Consider the following 21,137-nt stretch of genomic DNA (forward strand, 5'->3'; position numbering starts at 1 on the left):
TTCTAATCTTTAATTGAAATCTGAAACTACATTTTTTTTTCAGTTAAATTGTCAGATTAGATATATATTAGGTATTGAGCGTGGCTAATATATTAAACCACACATCTCCAGCTCTCAGTTTTGACAACAAACTAAAATGGTGATCATCACAACACAAAAAAAATAAACAACGTTTGCAGCTTCTGGTTCATTGGGACTTTAAAAATAGCCTTTTAACCTCTGTTGGGATAACTTTTTAACATGAAAACAAATATAACATGAAAACTGACATTTAGATATCATGTTGCATACAAGAACTATTTTATTTGCAAACAAGCAATACATTTATACAAAACAACCTCACTGCACACACGCTGCATGAACAGATTTCTCGCAAGTCTCATTCTGTCTCATCATTAATAGTGTGCTCATCTTCTTTATGAAAGACTGGCAGCAGATCTCCCCAGTCGCTGTTACGAGCACATCTGTACATGTCCCTGTTAAAATAGACAATACAAATTCCTTAAGCCAACTACCAGAATGAACTGCACCTGCATAACCTGTTAGAATCAATACAAGTCAAGGTCATTCGCTGAAAATCAAAATAGCAGAGATCTATTATAGGAAAGCGTCCCATACTTTCCATGACGACGGGCCGTCACAGCCAGTTGTTTGAGTTCTCCATTTACGCAGCACAGCTGGCACTGAACGTGTCTGGGTCGGCGATGGACTTGTGCGATCACTCTGGCCATATCCCAGTGTTCAGCCTTCTGAGGCTTCTCTCCATCTGAACGGGATACAATCAGGTAACTAAACCTCTCCTGCTGCCTTTCCTGGCTCTGTGACAGTTGATTCATATAAAGGGATAAAGAAAAGAGGAATGTTATAAAGGCCTAGTTCTCCCAAAAATGTGTATTGATCTTTATGTGACACGAAAAATGTGTCCCATTCTCTCATGAATGCATTTACGTGGAACCTGGTTATGTTTAATAAGATATCAGTGTATCGCCAGGAGCCATAGGTATCGATGTAGTTTGGCCTGTATACATTTTTTAATGTTTTGAAGTGAGATTTGGGACATTTGAAACCACATTGCTGGAAAAAGAGCTAGAGCCACTCTTAGACACATGTCAGTTTGCCTATAGGCAGAACAGGAGCACTGAGGATGCCGCTCTTAGCATTATTGTTTATCTTGTGTCCAAGCATCTTGAAAATACTAAAGCTTATGCTCATATTTTATTTGTTGATTTTAGTTCAGCATTTAATACTGTGCAGACACATCTGCTTTTAGAGAAGTCGCATTACATGGCTGTAAGTACTTTCTGAATTATATTGTTTAATTCTTTTTAAAATAACAGTGCTCAGCAGGTCTGGGTCAATGGGATACTTTCTGAGCTTAGATATAGAAATACAGGAGTGCCACAAGGTTGTGTTTCATCGCCTGTCCTTTTTGCTTTGTACACAAATGATTGCAGAAGCACACATTTTATTATTTATATTATGAAATATCCTGATGATACTGCCATCCTAAGTCTTTTACACAAAGACATGGACCTTTCATACTACCACAGTGAAATCGCTAATTTCGTTCAGTGATGTGACAAGAACTGTCTTGTGTTAAATGTAAAAAAGACACAAGAAATGGTCCTTGACCAATGAAGTGTATCTGAACTTAGGCCTGTGATCATTAAAGACAGTGATACAGCAAGTTACATCTTACAGATATCTGAGGTTCTATATGGACAGTGTTTTTTTGTTGGAGAACACACACTGACAGCTTGTGCACACAACTACAACAGAGGCTTTATTTTTTAAGAATGCTGATTGTATGGGGTAGGTAGCAATATCTTGTTTATTTTTTACCGAGCTATGTTTGAAAGTCTTATTTGCAATGGAATCACAGTCTGGTTTGGAAATCTTTCTGTTCGATTTAAAAATAAATTGGGTTATATTTAAAAAGCAGCCATGAAAATGATAGGAATACAACAATATGAGCCCATACAGACTCTATATGATCAGGCGGTCATGAGAAGGGCAATAAATATTAGTGCTGATACCAAACAACCTCTTTTCAGAGAATATCAGCTGCTATCTTCAGGAAAAAGACTGAGAATGCCAATGTGTAAAACGCTTTCGTTTGTTCCTACCTCGATAAAACTCTACCAAGAACAGAGCACCTGTAGTATGTTAGCTGTGTTCTGTGTTTTATATATTATATATTTATATATGGTCTTATTTTGTAAACAATGTATGTTCTTAATCGTTTTTTCTTAATTCTTTTGTTTGTTTTATTTTGTTGTCTGCTTAGAGCAACGTTGTAGCACCTTTTTCCTTTTTTTTTTTTAAAGTTGATCCTATCCTATCCTACTTATTTTTTCATAAACTATCATCGTAAAGTGATAGTTCCCCCCAAAACTGTCATCATTTACTCATCTTTTACTTGCTAAAAAACTGTTTGATTAACCAGTGACTTGCATAGTGTTTGTTTCAATGATCAAATGATTCATTGAGTCAATGATTAAAGGCTTTCAGCGCTCTTCAAAATATCATCATTTGCGTTCAACAGAAGAAAGAAACTAATTTTTAACCATTTGAGGGGGAGTAAATGGTGAGTAAACTTTCATTTTTGGGTGAACTATCTCTTTAACTACTGTCTAAATACCTCAAATATGTCCATGCCATGATAACAACTGAGCTGAAATTCAGTCATTCGAGGTGATTGTCACAATTCAGAAACTAAATTTGTGGACTTACCCGTGATAGAGGCAGAGAGTAGTAGAACTGGAAGAAGTTACAAGGTACCACAGGTTGCCTGATTAACTTAGGACACTTCAGCTCGTGCGTGCACTGTCCAAATTGAAACCATACAGATGACAATGTCAGCATAAAACATTTTAATATATCTTATTAAAGATCAAAAAATAAGAATAAACTTCAGAAATAAGTTATTTTGATGTTTTAACGCACAGGAGCAAATATAGATGGTCTCCTCGGGTCATGCAGTATCTCATCTTCTCTCTACAATAGAAAAATCAGACACGTTTAGGTACTTCTGAAGGATGCATAGGTTGTATTACTACTATTCAAATGGAAAGTCATGTTTTAACAACAAAAAAATATCAGTTTAACCTTTAGTATAGCATCTCTGGCCTCCATAAGGATTTGATGACCTTCCTTGGTTCCATTCTCCACCAACACCTGTACAAAATACCAAGAACTGCATTAAGAATGATAACAATTACAATAGTTTACACATCATTTAAGTAGAAAAGGGTTTTCCCCCCAGATTTCAATAAACAAATTATTTTAAATAGGTATTTTGCCATAGTATTTTTTTTAATACTAGTAAGCCATAGTAACTGCATATTAACCAAGGGATTGCTTTATGAACCATAGATTAGCCAAAGTATTTGCAATACAACTGTCGTTATAATAATGGGAATGAATTTGTCAGAAAAACAAAACTTTTCCTACAATAAAACTCATATTCATTTTCATAAAATTGTTAACAATATAAACATTTGCAAGACAGTAAAAATAAATCAATAACTTCAGCATCATCACTCACAAGGTAGGAGTTGGTTTTTCTCCAAAGTGTTGAAATAACATTCAGTCGCTCGTCCAGGGTGGCCAGTTCTGACAAAGAGAAAGCGGCTACTACAAGATCAAACTGGACCTGTTAAAAGAGAAGACTTCAGTTTATTCAGTTTAATGTCCTATAGACAGATCATGAAATTCATGATAGCAGGCGAAGTTACCTTAGGAGAAACAGGGAGGAACTGGCGGAAATATACTTGTTTGATAGTTGGATTATTCCTCTCACTGCCCTCTGTTTGGTACAAACAAACATTTATATATGTAGATCCTTAATCAAACACTGTTTTTCTGGTTCTGCTGAATTATCCAACATAGGCATTCTGAGAATGTAACTCTATATACATTTTTGGAAATCACAAATTACGTAGCCAGAAGTATGTATGGGGGACAAGGGTGTTCGAGTTTGGCAAAGCGGGTAAGACAAAAACAGAAGTCAAAAAATAAAATAAACAAGTAAGTAACAAGGCGAGAATGTGATAAAAATCAGACGAGGGCTTTTTCTGGATTGCTTTGTAAAACTGTTGGTTGGGTTTAGGAAAGTGGGTGGGCGGGTCAATCTGTGTTTTTGAAAACACTATTGGTTTAGGGAAGAAGGAGGGTGGGTCAGTCGATCGGTCAGTCACTCAGTTGACAGCGGCCTCTGGTGGATTTATGCGAGAACAGTAGGCACAAGTGACACGCGAGAGAGAGAGAGATTTGAGACCTCAAAAAATGTACACAACGGCCTCTTGTGGATTCGCGAAAAACAAAAACTGCAAAAAAAAAAAAAAACTGCAAAAAATAAAAAAAATAAAAAAAAATAAAAAAACGCTTCATGGACATATTTGGCTCTCTCCAGAAATGTGTATAGCGGGACGTTTTCAGAAAGAGCCTGGGTTGGTCTTACCCAAAAGAAGCTGTTCTGCCAATGTGTTCATATCTCCAGAGCTGTCCACACAAACATACTCCTTCAGAGAATCTCCCCAGAGCCTGTGTGCTGCCCTGAATTAAATGATAAAATACAGGATAAATCAGGGTCATTATTACTACAATAGACATTAATGGGGACAAATGCTTCCAAAAAATTGCAAGTGGCAAAATGTGGTCATTAAAATAAAAATTTAAAAGGTATGTTGTAGGATGGTCTGCCTTTTAACAGTGTTTGTCAAAATGATTGAGATGACAATCATATTTAATTAGGCAGAGTTTATTACTTATAGAATTCAGACAAGCAAACTACTCAATTTTTTCCCTTTATTTCACCAAATTTAATTTAAAATATGCTACTATTTACATGATTTAAGAGACAAGAAATGTTTAGCATTTTACCATACTCAGTATACAAATAAAAGTGAATATGTGCATAGTTTAATAAATATTATTAATAACCCGTAAAAAATGGTTACTTCCTAACTAGCACTAGATCTATATTTGTCTTAATTCTTTTATTTTGTATTTTAATAAACAAACAAAAACACTTTACAGTAAAGTTGCATTAATTAGTGTTAATGTGTTACTAACAGAACGAACCAATAAGCAATATATATTTATCACAGACTTTGTTAATGTCAGTTAATGGAAATAAAGTTAGTTCATGTTAACTCACAGTGCAATAACTACTGTTTACAAACCTGTTTTTGGATTAATGTTTTAATATGTTGAACTATGCTGATTGATAAATGCTGTACATGTAAAGTTGAATATTACTTTATGTTAGTAAATACATTAACTAATGAAACCTTATTATAAACTGTGACCAAACAAACTTACAGCCTTGGTATATATATATATATATATATATATATATATATATATATATATATATATATATATATATATATATATATATATATATATATATATATAAAATCACAAATCCCACAACATGTATCTTTCATAGTTAACTACTACTACCATTAAATATTTCAATCAATGTCATTATATTTATAAGCCCCTTTATAATATGTGATGGAAATTTGTAATATTGATGATTGACAATTATATAATGATATTAATTGAGTAAGGTTTTGCTGAAGTAAAGATCAAATGCATTATAATCACTGTGCTATTACAGCTATATATAATATACTGGTTGTTAAAGGGTTAAGAAGCTGTAGAGGAATTTATATCTAAAATATTGTATTATTGTCTTTAAAAATGCCTGTGAGACCATCCTTGAGATCCTTTTGCTCACAGAGGCTGTCTGTTTGTAAACTGACCATTTTCTTGAGAATTAATTCAATTAATGCAACTTTATTCAATATCCGTCTTCACATTAAATTTATTCCTTGTAAAAAGAAAGAAAATAATTTTCCATTGCAAATACTAAAAATATTCATAATCAAACTCACCAAGTACCTGTTCCAAGTCCTGATCCAAAGTCCAAGAGAGAATATGGCACAAATAAGGGATCTCTCTTCTTAATCTAAGATGCATATCAGACAGACATCAGAAAAAAACATGCAGTAGTGATACATGGTGAAATTGTGTTAATGCACTGTACGTATTAAATACCTCATTTAGAGCTCTGAGAACAGCAGCATAACCACCTGCTAGTCTAGCAACCATATACACCAACCCAAGATCTTCATTGTACCTTGAAACACGCAAGCACACTAGAGAAATCAATCCTTAATCATCCAATAAAACAGTGTTGCTTAACCACGTTCCTGAAGGACCACCAACACTACATGTTTTGTATGTCCATTGTCTCTAACACCTATTACAGGTCTTTCAGTCTCTGCTAATGAGCTGATGATCTGAATCAGTTGTGTTTGGTTAAGGAGACGAAAAATGTGCAGAGCTGGTGGTCCTCCAGGAAAGTGGTAGAGAAACACTGCAATAAAACACACAAGCACTCCATTCTGTGAAAACATATGATTGTGTACCTTAGGGCAGCTCTGTGGTATGTCGTTCTTCTCAATTCAGATAATACCTTCTTTCTTATCCGAGCTTCTAAATTGTGGTCAATGTCATCTGAAGGGAATATTTAAGCACTGTTTAAAGGAACGCTCCACCTTTTTTTTTTGGAAATAAGCACATTTTATAATTAACCTAGAGTTAAATATTCAAGTTTTACCCTTTTTGAATTCATTCAGCCAATCTACATGTCTGGCGGGAGCCCTTTTAGTATTTAAGTGTAGCTTAGCTTAGCATAAATCATTCAGTCGGATTAGACCATTAGCATCTTGCTAAAAAAAATCACAAAGGGGTTGATTATTTTCCTATTTAAAGCTTAAATATTCTGTAGTTACCTAGATGGGAACTTTTTTAGGTGCTGCATAATATTATTGAGCCTGCAGCAAAGTTCCTTGATTATAATGCTGGAATACTTTTTTCTGTCAGTCTTAGAACACAATGTAACTACAGAAGAGTCAAGCTTTAAATAGAAAATTTATCAAATTTATCATTTTTTAAAATATTTTGTGCAAGATGCTAATGGTCTAATCTGATTCAATGACTTATGCTAAGCTAAATATGCTCCCAATATACCTGGAGTTCAGCTGAATGGATTTAAAAATGGTAAAGCTGTCAATCTCTAGGAGACTTGTAAAAATGAGCCTATTTCCAAAAATAAATGCAGTGTTCCTTTAAACCACAGTGTTGACATTTCTCCATTTTGTCTTTTATCAATAACTCACTTTCACTGACATTTCTCTCTTCCTCCAAAAATTTCCTCTCCAGAATGATGGCTTTCTCCCTGAGCTGTGAAGATTCTATCACCCGCTTCCTGCTCCAAAGGAAGTTGGAGAGTTTTTGTGCCCTTTCCGTCAGACTTTTTACATCGGCCCCTACATATCAAATAAAAAGCATATAAAACACACTACATTAGCATGTCAATTCAGAAAACATAATCTTTAAAACTGAGGCTGGCAGATCATTGGTTCCTCACTCTGTAAGATGGACTGTGCTGCTAGCTGCAGTTGCTCCGGCAGTTGCACTGTTTTCAGGTTTGTAACACCCGGGTGTTTTCTGTGAGGAGCGCCATTCAGGTAGTCGGCCTGTTCCAGAGGTGCTGCGGAACTCTGACACTTTCAAGACAATGAGAAACACATTTGACTTATTCAGTATCACATAATTCTGATATTTTTTTTTTTGAATAATGGTTAGTGGTTGAAGGGTATCTTTTTGGCAGAATTACAGCCAGGTAGTTCTGGCTATAGCATTTGTTGTTCCTTTAATGGAAGTCAATGGGTACCGGGTTTCAACATTCTTCAAATTATCTTTTTTCTGTTAAATAAGAAACAAGGATGAGTATATACATTTTATATATTAAATACATTTTATGATTCTGTTATATTGCTACTATGTGCAGTCTAATAAAATGCACGGCATATTAAGCATCTTTGGTGTTTTTCTATAGGTGAAGTTTTTTCCTTGCTGCTGTCGCCACTGGCTTGCATGGTTCGGGACCTGTGGAGTTGGGCATCGATGGATTTGCTCTTCAGTGTTTGAACTCTCAGCAGTGAAAATTAAACCACACTGAACTGAACTGAACTAAACTTCAACAATGAAAACTGGACTGACACTGTTTCAATTCACTAGAAAGCTGCTTTGACACAATCTACACTGTAAAAGCGCTATAGAAATAAAGAATTAAATTGAATTAAATTATAAAACGACTGAAAATCGAGGGTGAATGATGTCATTAGCATGTGTCACTAGTTAAAATTGCTTATTTTTAGAATGAGTTGAACATTCCTCAAAACACTGGAAATACTGTAAGTGTAAAAGTCAGCAAAATATATAACACTTTTCTAGTGAAATTAAATAAAGATCTTACATATTTTGTCATTAAAGATTATTAGTATCATTTGTAAAGAAATATGGTTTTATTCATACTTTCATTAGTTTTCATTTTACTATAAATTTTATGTAAAGTTTTAACTTTACATAAAAAAACTTTTCACTACAACTGCTCTTTTAGGAAAAGAGCAATAGCAGTGCTTAAATTAGTGTTTCTAACTGCTTTAAAGAAAGTGCTTTTATAGATATGCCTGCCATTATCTTTTTTTATCATGCAAGGAAGAACATTTAGAAAGATACAATATGAACAAAGAGACAAAAACGGTTACATAAATAAAATTCCAGCAAATTAAGCAAGTTAAAATGATTAACACTAAGAGTTTTACTGGCAATATAATTATTAGAGTATTTCACAGAGTTTACAAATAAATCCTTTCTGAAATTAAACAGGGTGTTTCTTAGAAAATGTACATTTGTGGATGTAAAATTTTGCAAAAAAAAAAAAATATAAAAAATAAATCATGAGATAATAAATAATACATTTACAATAAGAGGGATCTAAGTTCAGAGAGTAGGAATAGAAAGAATACTAGAATACTAGAAATACTAGAAATATTTTTGGGGAAATATAAAAGTTTTGAAATAAGAATTTCTTTTGATGTAATTGGAAGTCAACCCAAAACACTTTACAGTAAATCCACTCCCAAAATAAATGACTTAGTGTTTCATCATATTGAGTACAAAATGAGTATGTATGGGAAATATTGTTATTAAATTTGACAAATTTGGTATTTATTGGGTAGCAATTATGCCTGGCATTTATCATCAAGTAGCCAGCTCCCATTCATGACCAATCACAAATTTAACCAATCACTGCAGAGCAATGAACACATTCTCGTTCTCAAAACATTTGATAGTGTTTAAACCATTCATACAATACATTTAGTTGACAAAAAACATTTTCTCAGGTAATAATTAGGGTCACACAAATATATTAATTACAAATGATTAACAAACTAAATAAATTATTAGTATATTTCTCACCATCATCGAAACGAATAGCCCTGATCACGCCCTATATATATCAGACTATCTTCACTTAAATCTTCAGCGGAAGGAAGCTCACTGTAGAGGTCACCTACTGAGTGCTCGTCACTCGCCAACACCTCGGGGAAGGTCTGAGACAGGAGCCCCTCGCTGTCCTAGCAGGACATCATCTGAATGATGAGCGAGTGCACAGAAAATCGGGTCACGCACGCGATTCTCGCAGCAGACGTTGATGCTCGCACACATTCAGCGGATCAACTGATGCGACGCGCGCAGACTTGGAAACACTCGCGGCTGGCGAATGAGTGCGATGTGTGAGCTAGCATAACATGCTAGAACCCAATTCAGACTACTCTCCCTCCGCTCTTTTCACATCATTTATTACTAAGAATGACATGGAAGTTTGACTGACATATTACTCACCCGGATCGCTTCTTTCAAAGACAAAACCACATGGCACCTTGAACATTTCACAAACACTCGACTTCCCAGTAAATGCATGCTTTATTCTCGTTTATTAAAACCTGCGTACAAATGAAATTCCACTTTAAAGACAACACAACATGGTAACATCGGTGTACGGACGCATGCTCAAGCAGTCGTTTTACCGACTTCAAAATAAATCCGTGTAGAAACAAATCGGTCAATTCGTTCCTAGACAGGAGTCCGCTCTGTTATACTTTTCGCGCCATTTAAAACGCCCCAGTTGTGCTCTGTGATCTGAGGTAAGTGTTGAAAACTATTTTAATCTTATCATTATTTACATTTTAGCGGGATAAAGCGTAATGTTATCCTATATTTTGTTCTCCGAAACGTGTTTTGCCGCAAGACTCCGGGCTAACGTTAACTTACGTTATTAGGAAGTGAATACATCACTATGGTGACTCATGTCATAATTCACCACCTCCTAACTACATAACTAGGAATTTTACGTCACACCTATACCTTCACTGCTAACGTGTGATACACCGGAAACGTTTCCTCTTTTGACGTTTTCTCCTAATTTTAGCTGTTTTCCGGGAACATGCGACGAACAAGGAGTTGCAGGGACAAGTCTGTGGCAGATTCAGGCAGTGAAGCTTCAGAGGCGAAGACGGGTATGAATTCGCTTTCTCTGAACATGCCAAAACAACCCGAAGTTACACAATCAGCATTTTAAGACTTTTTGTCATACACTGAAGCTCTGCACATTTACATTGACTGCTTTTCCAAGTAAATATATATATATAAATGTACACCACAGCCACCCCAGCATGACTGTTTTAACCATTAAATCACTTTGAGTTTATAGATGTGACAGTCCCCTCGAAGAATTTTAATATGTAGAATCATTGACTGTCTGTTTTGTTTGTTTTCTGTGTGTTTTTTGTTTGTTTGTTTATCAAGAAACCTATTTGTATATTAAGTAGTGAATATGTATTACCGATGTTGCCATGAATATAGCCAGTGTTGCTGATAAGCCATTAAAACATTAATAAATAATATGTTTGCACTGTTTTCATTTCAGATTTGCATATTTTTACATTATGAATGATTATGAACTATGAATGTTTTTAGTTTGGCAGTGGAAAGGGGATGAAGATGAATGGGAACCGTATCCTTCAGAGGTCTGCGAACAGCTGGATGCAGCAAAGCAGGCTGGTGAAAAGTCTGTTTCGCTTGCGCTCGGACCTGGTTACGTAGTGGATCTTGTGAAAATGACTCAGACTAATACTGTCAGCAAGTACAAACGAAAAATACGCCTTCAGAAAGTGAAGTCAGGTACGTCTACGTGCTTCTGTATGTGACTCTGAATAAGCCTCTGGGTCAGGAAACTAACAGCAGCTGATTTGTTTTATTGCAGAAGATCTGAATGAAGGGAATGCTTTGAATGGTAATAAAAAAGCAACAGGTGTTGTTCAGATTAAAGAAGAAAAAGAGGAGGAAGAGGAGCAGCCCGTTTCCAAGAAGAGACGCAATGAAGGGAGGAGTCAGAAAGCGAACAAAGACAAACCTGTGGTAAAAGAAGAATGTGAAGGTGATGCTTCCCTCGAATTAATTTTAGCAATCTCTCTTCTTCAGTCAAAATGAAAGTATGCCCCTTAAACAGGGTTCCCAGAGGTCATGAAATTTCTGCAATGTCAGGGATTTTTAAAAGGTTCATTCCAGACATTGAAAATCAGGGAATGATCTATATTTTAGTCCAAACTGAATATTACAAAGTTGACTTATCACACACCAGATGAGTACTTTCTATATGTGAATATAATGAATTGTTTAACAGAAAACAGTGAATAGTGTCTTGGCAAAAAAAAATCTGAGGTAATGGGCTCCATGCACAGGTAGAGTTTTACAGCCAACAATAATCTTTAATGTTTTTTCAATTTCACAAGGTTGTTTTTACAGCATCAATGTTGTAATGTAATTACAATACATTCAGTTAAATAGACTTCAGCATTCACTAAGTTGTTCAAGCATAAAACCAGATGAAAGACCGTGCAACCACTAGCACCGTCAGTACCAACAGGCTAGCGCAGAAATTCCATTGAATATACTGGGGTTAAATAAACTGTCATATTTTAATGACGGGGGAAATGGAATTTAATGCAGTGCTTCTTGTCTGATCTGAGACCCACTTCATATCGTATATAACAGGAAGCGACGATCGCTGATTTGTAAAGAAATCAAACGTTAAATGTGACAATTTTGCAATGGAAAGACAGTTCACTGGACGCCCTTGAACTACCTGGTTGAAAATTAAAAGACTGTGTGCATATAGACCATTTTAACAAATAGCAAGCTTTTTCTAAATTTTGCACTGTTTTCTTGATTTTTGGATTAATTTCTTCTCAGCTGCCTGTATTTATATTTATTATAGGTGATGAAAAATTCCGCTTTTCAATCAGGGAATCTGACATTGGGCTTAATGTGGAAACCCTGCTTTTTTCTCATAGTGAAATTGTCATGTTTAAAAATGCATCACATTATGTCACATGTGCTTTAGATTGACTTTAACCGTTGTTTCTTTCTCATGCTTTCATGAAAAAGTTGTGAAGACACTGGTTATGAAGGGCAAAGCCCCTGTTGATCCAGAATGCAAGGCTAAATTGGGAAAGGTAATTGCCTTAAATGTCTTATGTGGTCACAAAGTCTTAATTGCTGTAAAATATTTGCCTTTTAAAAAACTGCCATTTTCATGTTCTCAGACTTTATTTCCATTTCTTGACTTAATTTGCTTTTGTTATCCACAGGCACATGTCTACAACGAGGATGCTGATGTGTATGATGTTATGCTTAATCAGGTAAATAATGAAGACTTTACATTACTGTTCAAAAGTTTAGAATTCTTAAGATTAAGAGTTTTTTGAACAATTTATACATAAAAAGGCTGCATTTATACAATAAAAATAAAGCAAAAACATCAATAATTTGACATTTTAATTCAGTTAAAAGTGCTTTCATTTTTGATGTCTTTAAAATGTAGTATATATCTCTGATCTAAGTCTGAATTTTAAGCAGTCAAACTATATAAACTCTTTTTTTTTTAGAAATCAACATTTTTTGTGTTTCTTATTATTTTCTGTTTTAAATTTAGTTTGTTTTGATCTAATAAATGCAACCTAGGTGAATCAGAGAAGCATTCTGCTAGTTGTTCTGACTGTAAAAACAACAACTCTGAAAATATGTCTGTATCCATCTGTTCCTGCTGATCTTTTTTGGAGGCTCCATTTAATGGATATTATTTGTTTGGAATACACCACTGCCAAAATAAATGGTGCCAATAAGAAAACTGTACAATTCTGGTTAAATATAAGAGAGACTGTATCAGATATGTTTCATACCTGATTTTGTACCTATTTTTGCAGTATTAATGTTTTTATTTTCATTTTGTTTTTTTGTTGGGTGGATCTTAGGCTTTGTTGTTTATATAGTTCAAAATCAATGTTAAATAAAAAAAAAATTCCATCAGTTTTGAAAACGAAATACTTTTTAGGTTATTGTATATTATCAGGGATTATTTGATAAATTCTAAATGGCAGCTTTTATTTGCATGTCTTCAGCATCACAGCAAACCTATGAATGAGAGTTTACAATATAAAAATATGTGCAAAATAATATTGCACTGTGTGATGTTTTTTTTTCTTCATATGTTTATAACATTCGTTACAGACTAATCTCCAGTTCAACAATAACAAATATTATCTGATCCAACTTCTTGAAGATGACAGTGCAAAAGCCTACAGTGTGTGGTTGAGGTGGGGACGAGGTATGTGCAGAAACCCCTCAGATGCTCTTCACAAGACTGACACTCATTATCATGACTTTTTTATTATCCATGTTCTTGTTATTGTTTTCCTTTAGTGGGCAAAATAGGACAGAACAATCTGGTTAGCTGTGGGGCAAATCTAGCTCAGGCCAAAGACACCTTCAAAAAGAAGTACGCTTACCTTTGTTTTTATATATATATATTAATTATTTCCTCATATTATATACAAGTAGAAGAACTGATTTTAAAGTGCTTGCATTCAGATTTTTTGACAAGACCAAGAACGAGTGGGAGCATCGAGCAAGTTTTGAGAAAGTTGCAGGAAAATATGACATGGTATTTATGGACTACAGCACTGAAGACAAGGTATGAATTCCCAATAACATATGATCCATTGCTCTGTGTTGCATTTATGTTTGATTTATCTCTTTACCAGAAGTAATTGTTTCATTCAACAGGGAGAGGAGAAAGCTGTGGTTCCCTCTGCTACTCAAAAAAAGCCTTGCCAACTGAACAGCAAGGTCCAGTCTCTCCTAGAGCTCATTTGTGATCTCAAAGCCATGGAGGAGTGTGTGCTGGAGATGAAGTTTGACACCAAAAAAGCCCCACTCGGTGTGTGTTCCTCTGTATACAGAAATCAACAAATCCTTCACATTCTTTATCATGATGTTTAAGACAAACAACAGAAATATTTAAAAATAAAATAAATTGCTAATGAAATAGATGATTTGATTTTATTATTCCTGCAGGAAAACTAACAGCAGAGCAAATTCGTGCTGGCTATGCCTCACTGAAAAGAATTGAGGAGTGTTTAAAGAAGAAAGGGAGTAACAAGGAGCTTTTGGACGCATGCAACCAGTTTTACACCCGCATCCCTCATGATTTTGGGTAAGGTGCACTATTGATCGAAAGCCTGGGGGCACAAGTAAATAGCTTTATTCACCAAGTACACATTAATTCATCAAACACTTTATTCTATGGATGCTTAGAAGATTGGTCTCGGCCGATAATCACATTTAATGACTCGATCGGTACTCGCCAATCGCCGATTGCAGATGTTTGTTTATGAGTTTACAAGCAGAAGAAGACGCACGTGTGCTCCTATATATTATACATAGCATACAGCAGACACAACACGTGAGGAGGTAAATAATGTGTCATCTTTTTTAGCTTTACGTTTGTTAGGTTAAATGAATAGAGCAGTAAAAATATCGCAAGTGCAAATCCCCCTCTCTGTCATAGAGCTATTGAGCTGCTGTGAGACTCTCCGGAAATTCTGTCAGTAGTTGGAGACGAGCAAAATATTTGAACAGTCCTATGTGTATTAAAGCCTTTTTACATATAACAAGTGAAAGGTCTGTGTTTTTGACAATATTACAGGTTCACTAAAAGCTGGCTGGAATGATTAAATAAATAAAACTTAAACTTAACATAATTTTAACATGAATATTTAACAATATAACTTATTTTAATATACTTATTGCAATAAACAGTACTTTATAGGCCTATTTTCTTTTAGTAAAAGCGTAATGGATTAATGCGCTCCAAACTTTTTCTTGATTGAGACAAGTTGAATTCATCTTTTATCATTTGCAATGTTTCCAAATTGCATTGTTTGTAATTTTTCTGTGAAGTTGCTTCTGGCCATGACAGGTTCACCTAAAAGGTTATAAGAGACATGTTTAAGGGATTATATGCAGCATCCTTAATTTTTTCTCTTGGATAAGGTGAGATCTCCACTTAAGTATTGTGGAAAGAGGGAAAATGTTCTTTATGTGTTATAAAGCTTGAAGCATCAGAATCGGTACTCAGTACTGTCCGATCACTGTGACAAGAAATTGGTACTCGCCTCGGTATCAGCTGCAAAAATCCTGATCGGAGCATCCTTACTTTATACACTTTTTTTTTTTCCATTTAACAAATATTTTAATTAAATAAATGCAAACTATAGTTTTTATGCATTTCTTTTGTTACAAGATATACTGAACAACATTGGAAAAAAAATCGTCTGGCAGTATATTTCAGTATATCTTTTTTAATGTTCAAGAAACTCAAACAGGTTTGGAACAAGCTAAGGATGAGTAAATGATGACAGAATTTTCATTTTTGGGCGAACTATCCCTGTAACAGCTACTATGACACATTGTACATTTACTGGAGTGTATGTGTGCTTATTTATGTTTGTTTGACCAGTTGATCTTCATTTAGGTTGCGGACACCCCCAATAATTCGCTCAGAGGAGGAGCTGAAGGAGAAAATTACTTTGCTCGAGGTTTGTTATTCTAATTGTTGCTTTTTTATTGAGCAAATAGCTGGGGTTTGGCCAATTATATTTCACAGTTTTCATCTAGATTTGTGTTTTTAGTCAATTTGTACAAGTACACACTCATAGCAAAAAAATGTCATTGTATTCTGTTTTGTAGACTCTAAGTGACATTCAGATAGCGGTTAAAATGGTTCAGTCTAATGTTAAGAGTGACGAGCATCCTTTAGACAGACAGTATCACTCTCTTAACTGCCAACTGCAACCACTGGATACTGACAGCAATGAATACAAGGTACAGTACACAAGACTTGTCTTATTTTGAAATATAATATTCAGTGGGATGTTACATTTTTTTATTTTTAAATATGTAATTTTGTCCTTAAGCAAAAGTTTCTATCTAAAGGTTATAGAGAAATATCTCAAGTCCACCCATGCACCCACCCATACTGACTACACAATGACTCTTCTGGATGTCTTTGCTGTGGAACGAGAGGGCGAAAAGGACAACTTCAACTCTGAGCTGCAAAACAGGTACTAAACCACCTGCAATCAATTACACTTTATGACCTATCTAATGCTCCGTAAACAGGAACTTCCTTAGACTCTGGATTAATGCATGGCTTTTCTGTATTTAAATATTATTGCCATATATTTGAATGTAGTACAAGTTGTTTTTGTGTGTTTGGGGATGCAGGATGCTCCTGTGGCACGGCTCTCGTCTGTCAAACTGGGTGGGGATCCTGAGTCAGGGTCTGCGAGTGGCCCCTGCAGAGGCTCCTGTGACTGGATACATGGTGAGAGTCACACATATTGCATGAATAAAAGTCTTTGTGTGTTAGACCAATATGATAGCAATCTTTAAGGGGAACAGTTAACAAAATCTCAAACTCACTCAGGTTTTCTTTTGTTTTCCATTCTGTCTAGTTTGGTAAGGGGATCTATTTCGCAGACATGTCATCCAAAAGTGCCAATTACTGCTTTGCCAGTCAGAAGAACAACCAGGGACTCTTGTTGCTGAGCGAGGTTGGTTTGTAGTGTCTAAACAGCAGATCTGCTCTCAGGATTGCTTAATGTTTTTGTGGAAGCCCTGATACTTTGGAATTTACAGGTACACAACTGACCTAAATATATTATGCATTTGTCACATTTTATGATTTAATTCAGAAATCATGTAAAATAGACTACTGGTAGGCCTGAATAAAGCAAAAAATAACATTACAGGTAGGGGTGTGACGAGATCTTGTGAGACTAGATTATGATGAGATTTCTCGTTGAAATGAAAAGTTGTCTCTTGAGTTGTGATGTTATCATATAGTGTGAGGGTGGATTTATCACTGAAGATTGGAGGCAGGATTGGATTTGAACCGCACATCAAGTGCTTTCCACACACCTGGCAACCCGGGCTGCCTCTGTTGCCCGTTACTCGTTTGCTTGGACGGGTGTGACGTAACCGCTTTTTTTGTCGGAGTCCAGAGGTTGTCGCATCCAAAAGCAAAGGCTGCATAAACTGCCATCACACAAATTATGGACATTAACATGTGATAAAATAGCTCTTTAGAGATGCTTAAAGTCATAATCATCATAAACACAAATCGAATTAAGAATTGTGGAGTATTGCTATTGAAGTGCAGCACAGACATGTAAGCACTGTAATCAAACTATAACCGTCATGTAGAACTTTTAGGCAAAAATTTTTGACAGGGTAAGCCATATACACTTGGTTGTTTGACACTATTTTCTGCACCTACCAAGTCAATAAAGGACCACAGACACACACCTCTCGAAATCTCTGGGTGTGTGCGCACACACAGTGAACTAGAGACACACACCTGTCATCATCATCAACAAACACACTTTTTTAGTTGTCTTGGAAAAAAAGGAGTTTGATTCTATGATTCATTCTATGATATGATTCTCATGTGAAATTGTACAGGGAAAAGCAAGTTAGTAGAGTTTATGGCAAAATATTTTGCAGGGTTGCATGTCCTTTACTGCATAGAATTCATTAAAATAGAAGTAATATAACATTCAATACAGGATGGTTTTAAAAAGCTTTTTTTATTTGCATTTTGTGATTTATTTTTTTCAGGTAAATATACATCTATTTTACATTCATGTATTAACAATTATTTTGCTAATATTTAAAAATATACATAAACAAGATTTTCCAATAATATATTAGCAAAGAATTCTGCATAGAATTCATTAAAATATGAGTAAAATAACATTCATTACAAGTTGATTAAAAAAAGTACCTAAATAGTTTTTTTCCTGTTGAATTTTATCATTGAAGATTTCTTTAAAAATAGTTTAAAAATCTCATCTTGTCTCTTTCTCGTGAACCCAATCTCATGTCTCGTGGAGTGTCTTGTCACACCCCTAATTACAAATGTTATAAAAATTTATTTTAGATCCCTGAACTTAGCCCCCCACAATTCATTTACATATAATAGAGTAAATGGTAAATTTTAAGTATAAACAAACTTAAGTTATAGTGGATTTCACTATAGAGTTATCATACACATACATTTTATTTAAAGCAAATCTGAAAGCACTGAAGCTTCTCTCTGATTTAATAGAAATGTAAATGTTTGCACACTTTGCACTTGTTTTGCTTGCATTACATTAATTGTATTGAATAAGTCCCTTTGGAATAAGTCACAGCGCATTTCAGGTGATTAAGAAATTTGACTTCAACATTACTTGAAAATATGGTAAATAGAAAAAAACAGTCTTTTGTGTCTTTTATAAGTCTGAATGCTGCCATTTAAAGCAGACCGTGACCTCTTAATACATGAATATCTGTCCTCTTCCTCTGAAATAACAGGATGTGGTGCCACAAGATACGACCACAAAAAATACCAAACAATTCAGCAAAACTCATTATTTCTCATCAAAGTTGTGCCGTTTCATACAGTGATTATAAATGCATCTTATTACTCTAGATCTTTATTTCTGTGTATGACAGAGGAATTTCTGATTGTATTACTCCCAGCTGATTAAAACATTCAGTGAGCACATTTAACCATCATCACACAACGTTGTTTGGGACGACTGTTCTGTTTGCAAAATATACATCAGAAAAGATTTGTTTAATATCTTTAGGTTCACTTTTAAGTGAACCAAGAGCAAACAAACTAAAATAGCTAAAAGTGTGAATAACACCCCATCTCTAACTGCCATTTTAAAGTAACGTGACTGCTGAAGTGTCATTTTGTCTACTTTTCTTACCACAGGTTGCCCTTGGAGATAGTAATGAACTTTTGGACGCAGATTACAATGCCGACCAACTGCCTTCTGGGAAGCATAGCACAAAAGGTCTGGGTCAAACTGCACCAGACCCCAAAAAATCAGTTTCATTGTGAGTCTCCTTTTCGGTTTTTAACTTGAGATTTTACACAATTGCATCCTTAGTGCTGTACTGACGTTTTCTCCTGCTGTCTTTCAGGAATGGTGTGACTGTGCCCTTGGGACCCTCTGTGAAGACCGGTGTTGGCCAGAAAGGAGGATACTCTCTTCTTTATAATGAGTACATTGTTTATAACCCTGCTCAGATTCAGATGAAGTACCTCCTTAGAGTTCAGTTTAACTTCTCTTCACTTTGGTGAGCTTCACATTTTGCACACAGACAGTCTGAACAGTTTGAGGTGAAGGAAAAAACATGTAGTTATGTAGTGTTTCCCTCCAGGAAAAATGTGCATATTGTAACATTAATGTCTGTTTTAACTTTCAAAGGAACCTGAATATGACTAATATGGGACATTTTCTAAGTGATGAATGAATTAATCGAAATAAAATGATATTTCTACCGATATACTGTGATTTTAAGTATTTAATATTATGAATAAGTAACAATAAATCAAAATTAATACAAAATAGCGTGAACATAAGAAGAGAAAGATGATTCTTAATTCATTATTTACTAGAACGCTTTATTAAGTGTTATTTATGAAATGCACATGCCGATTAAATCCACCTTTGGTGTGTTTTAACAGGTTTTATACAGAAGTATTGGACCACCCTTTGTCTGTGTAAATGGTTATTATATAATTGTTACAAACCCCTGATGTTAGTTTAGGTCAGGGGTGGCCAACCCTGTTCCTGGAGAGCCACCTTCCTGCAGATTTCAGTTGCTACCCATATCAAACACACCCGAAACTATTAATTAGGACCTGAACACCATGTGACAATTACAGGCAGGTGTGTTTGATATGGGTTGAAACTGAAATCTGCAGGAAGGTGGCTCTCCAGGAACAGAGTTGGCCACCCCTGGTTTAGGTGAATGGGGTTTGACATTCAAAGTACAATTAAAAAGACATGTGTATATACACAGTGAATGAAGTGCAAAAGTCAACCAAAACCCGATATACCAAAAACTGACTTTTATTTACAATTCACAGAGGGAACAAAAACAATGAATCAATCAAAAAAAAAAAAAGCTAATAAAAAAAAATATACTTTTTCAAATATGTACAACAATGGGACAAACACAAAGACGGAGAAAAACAAGAGAGCTGGCAGAAAGGACATGGGCGGTAATAAAGAAAAGAAAAGAACAAAACTCACACAATGTCTAACTCTCCATAAACATCGAACCAACTAAATAAAATGAAAACAAAATAAATTAACACACAAAGAAGCCTACCGAGATCCTAACTATCTTACTTAATCTATCCAAAAGTACAAGGGGTGGCGCTCGCCCCTAACCTAATGTATTTAAAACAAGAGTAGTCCTACATGTTGCAAAATGTATGTCACATGATCTTCTTACCGGTCTGCTTCGCCTGAGCCTTGTAAACAATGTAAATTAATGAAATTAAGAAGTGAAATGGTATGATATGAATGGCGGACGGATGACATGAACACTGATATGGGCAACAACAGAATACACAGACAGGGTTTTCTTTAAATGCAACGCAATAACACAGCAGATGTACAACAGAAACAAGAAGCAAAAGAAGGAGTCTGGCTTTCTTTTTTATGCTGGGTGGTCTTGGTTTATATATATTACAATTTCCTGTTTCCTCATTTTTAATAATTGGAAAAGGCTCAAAAAGAGCTCCACAGAATATCAATTTCCTCATTTTTAAATGCAATCATAAAGAGTGGACCAGGATTTCCATGACCACAGATCATGGAATTTCTGCAATATTGAATTTCAAAAGTGTTTTTCCAAACATTGAGAGTCAGGGATTTTTACATACAGTTGAAGTCGGAATTATTAGCCCCCCTGTTTTTCCCCCCAATTTCTGTTTAACGCAGAGATTTTCAACACAT

The 21,137-nt window shown here is 35.0% G+C and overlaps 2 protein-coding genes and 1 non-coding gene across 8 annotated transcripts; 2 read left to right on the forward strand and 1 right to left on the reverse strand.

The window, feature by feature from the left end:
* Nucleotides 1–278: 278 nt before the first annotated feature.
* mettl17 (methyltransferase like 17) lies at nt 279–10,327 on the reverse strand. 4 transcript variants are annotated; one of them, XM_087241178.1, is made up of 14 exons: nt 10,201–10,327; nt 7,448–7,586; nt 7,197–7,346; nt 6,444–6,531; nt 6,070–6,151; nt 5,907–5,980; nt 4,463–4,557; nt 3,738–3,808; nt 3,548–3,655; nt 3,109–3,177; nt 2,947–2,997; nt 2,734–2,826; nt 619–818; nt 279–476 (listed from the first exon to the last, which is right to left on the reverse strand). In XM_087241178.1, exons 1-14 carry the CDS (start codon nt 10,219–10,221, stop codon nt 380–382), a joined length of 1,338 nt encoding a protein of 445 aa, XP_087097304.1. In that variant the 5' UTR covers nt 10,222–10,327; the 3' UTR covers nt 279–379. The 4 variants fall into 4 exon arrangements, with proteins under 4 accessions (XP_087097304.1, XP_087097303.1, XP_087097306.1 ...); XM_087241177.1 differs by lacking the exon at nt 10,201–10,327 and adding an exon at nt 9,772–9,963; XM_087241180.1 differs by lacking the exon at nt 10,201–10,327 and adding an exon at nt 9,444–9,963.
* On the forward strand, nt 9,411–19,672 carry parp2 (poly (ADP-ribose) polymerase 2). Of its 3 annotated transcripts, none has more exons than XM_087238473.1 (18): nt 9,411–9,662; nt 10,358–10,445; nt 10,906–11,109; nt 11,192–11,365; nt 12,376–12,443; nt 12,579–12,629; nt 13,498–13,594; nt 13,690–13,765; nt 13,858–13,960; nt 14,053–14,206; nt 14,344–14,482; nt 15,803–15,866; nt 16,018–16,152; nt 16,264–16,391; nt 16,555–16,654; nt 16,785–16,883; nt 19,097–19,221; nt 19,309–19,672. In XM_087238473.1, the coding sequence occupies exons 2-18, from the start codon at nt 10,373–10,375 to the stop codon at nt 19,466–19,468; spliced, it is 1,950 nt and encodes a 649-aa protein (XP_087094599.1). In that variant the 5' UTR covers nt 9,411–9,662; nt 10,358–10,372; the 3' UTR covers nt 19,469–19,672.
* On the forward strand, nt 9,412–9,712 carry LOC147837187 (Nuclear RNase P). The gene has a single exon (XR_015479308.1).
* Nucleotides 19,673–21,137: the final 1,465 nt, after the last annotated feature.

The sequence above is a fragment of the Danio rerio genome, chromosome 2 (assembly GCF_052040795.2).
Source record: "Danio rerio strain M-AB ecotype USA chromosome 2, GRCz13ab, whole genome shotgun sequence".
Taxonomy (NCBI): Eukaryota; Metazoa; Chordata; class Actinopteri; order Cypriniformes; family Danionidae; genus Danio; species Danio rerio.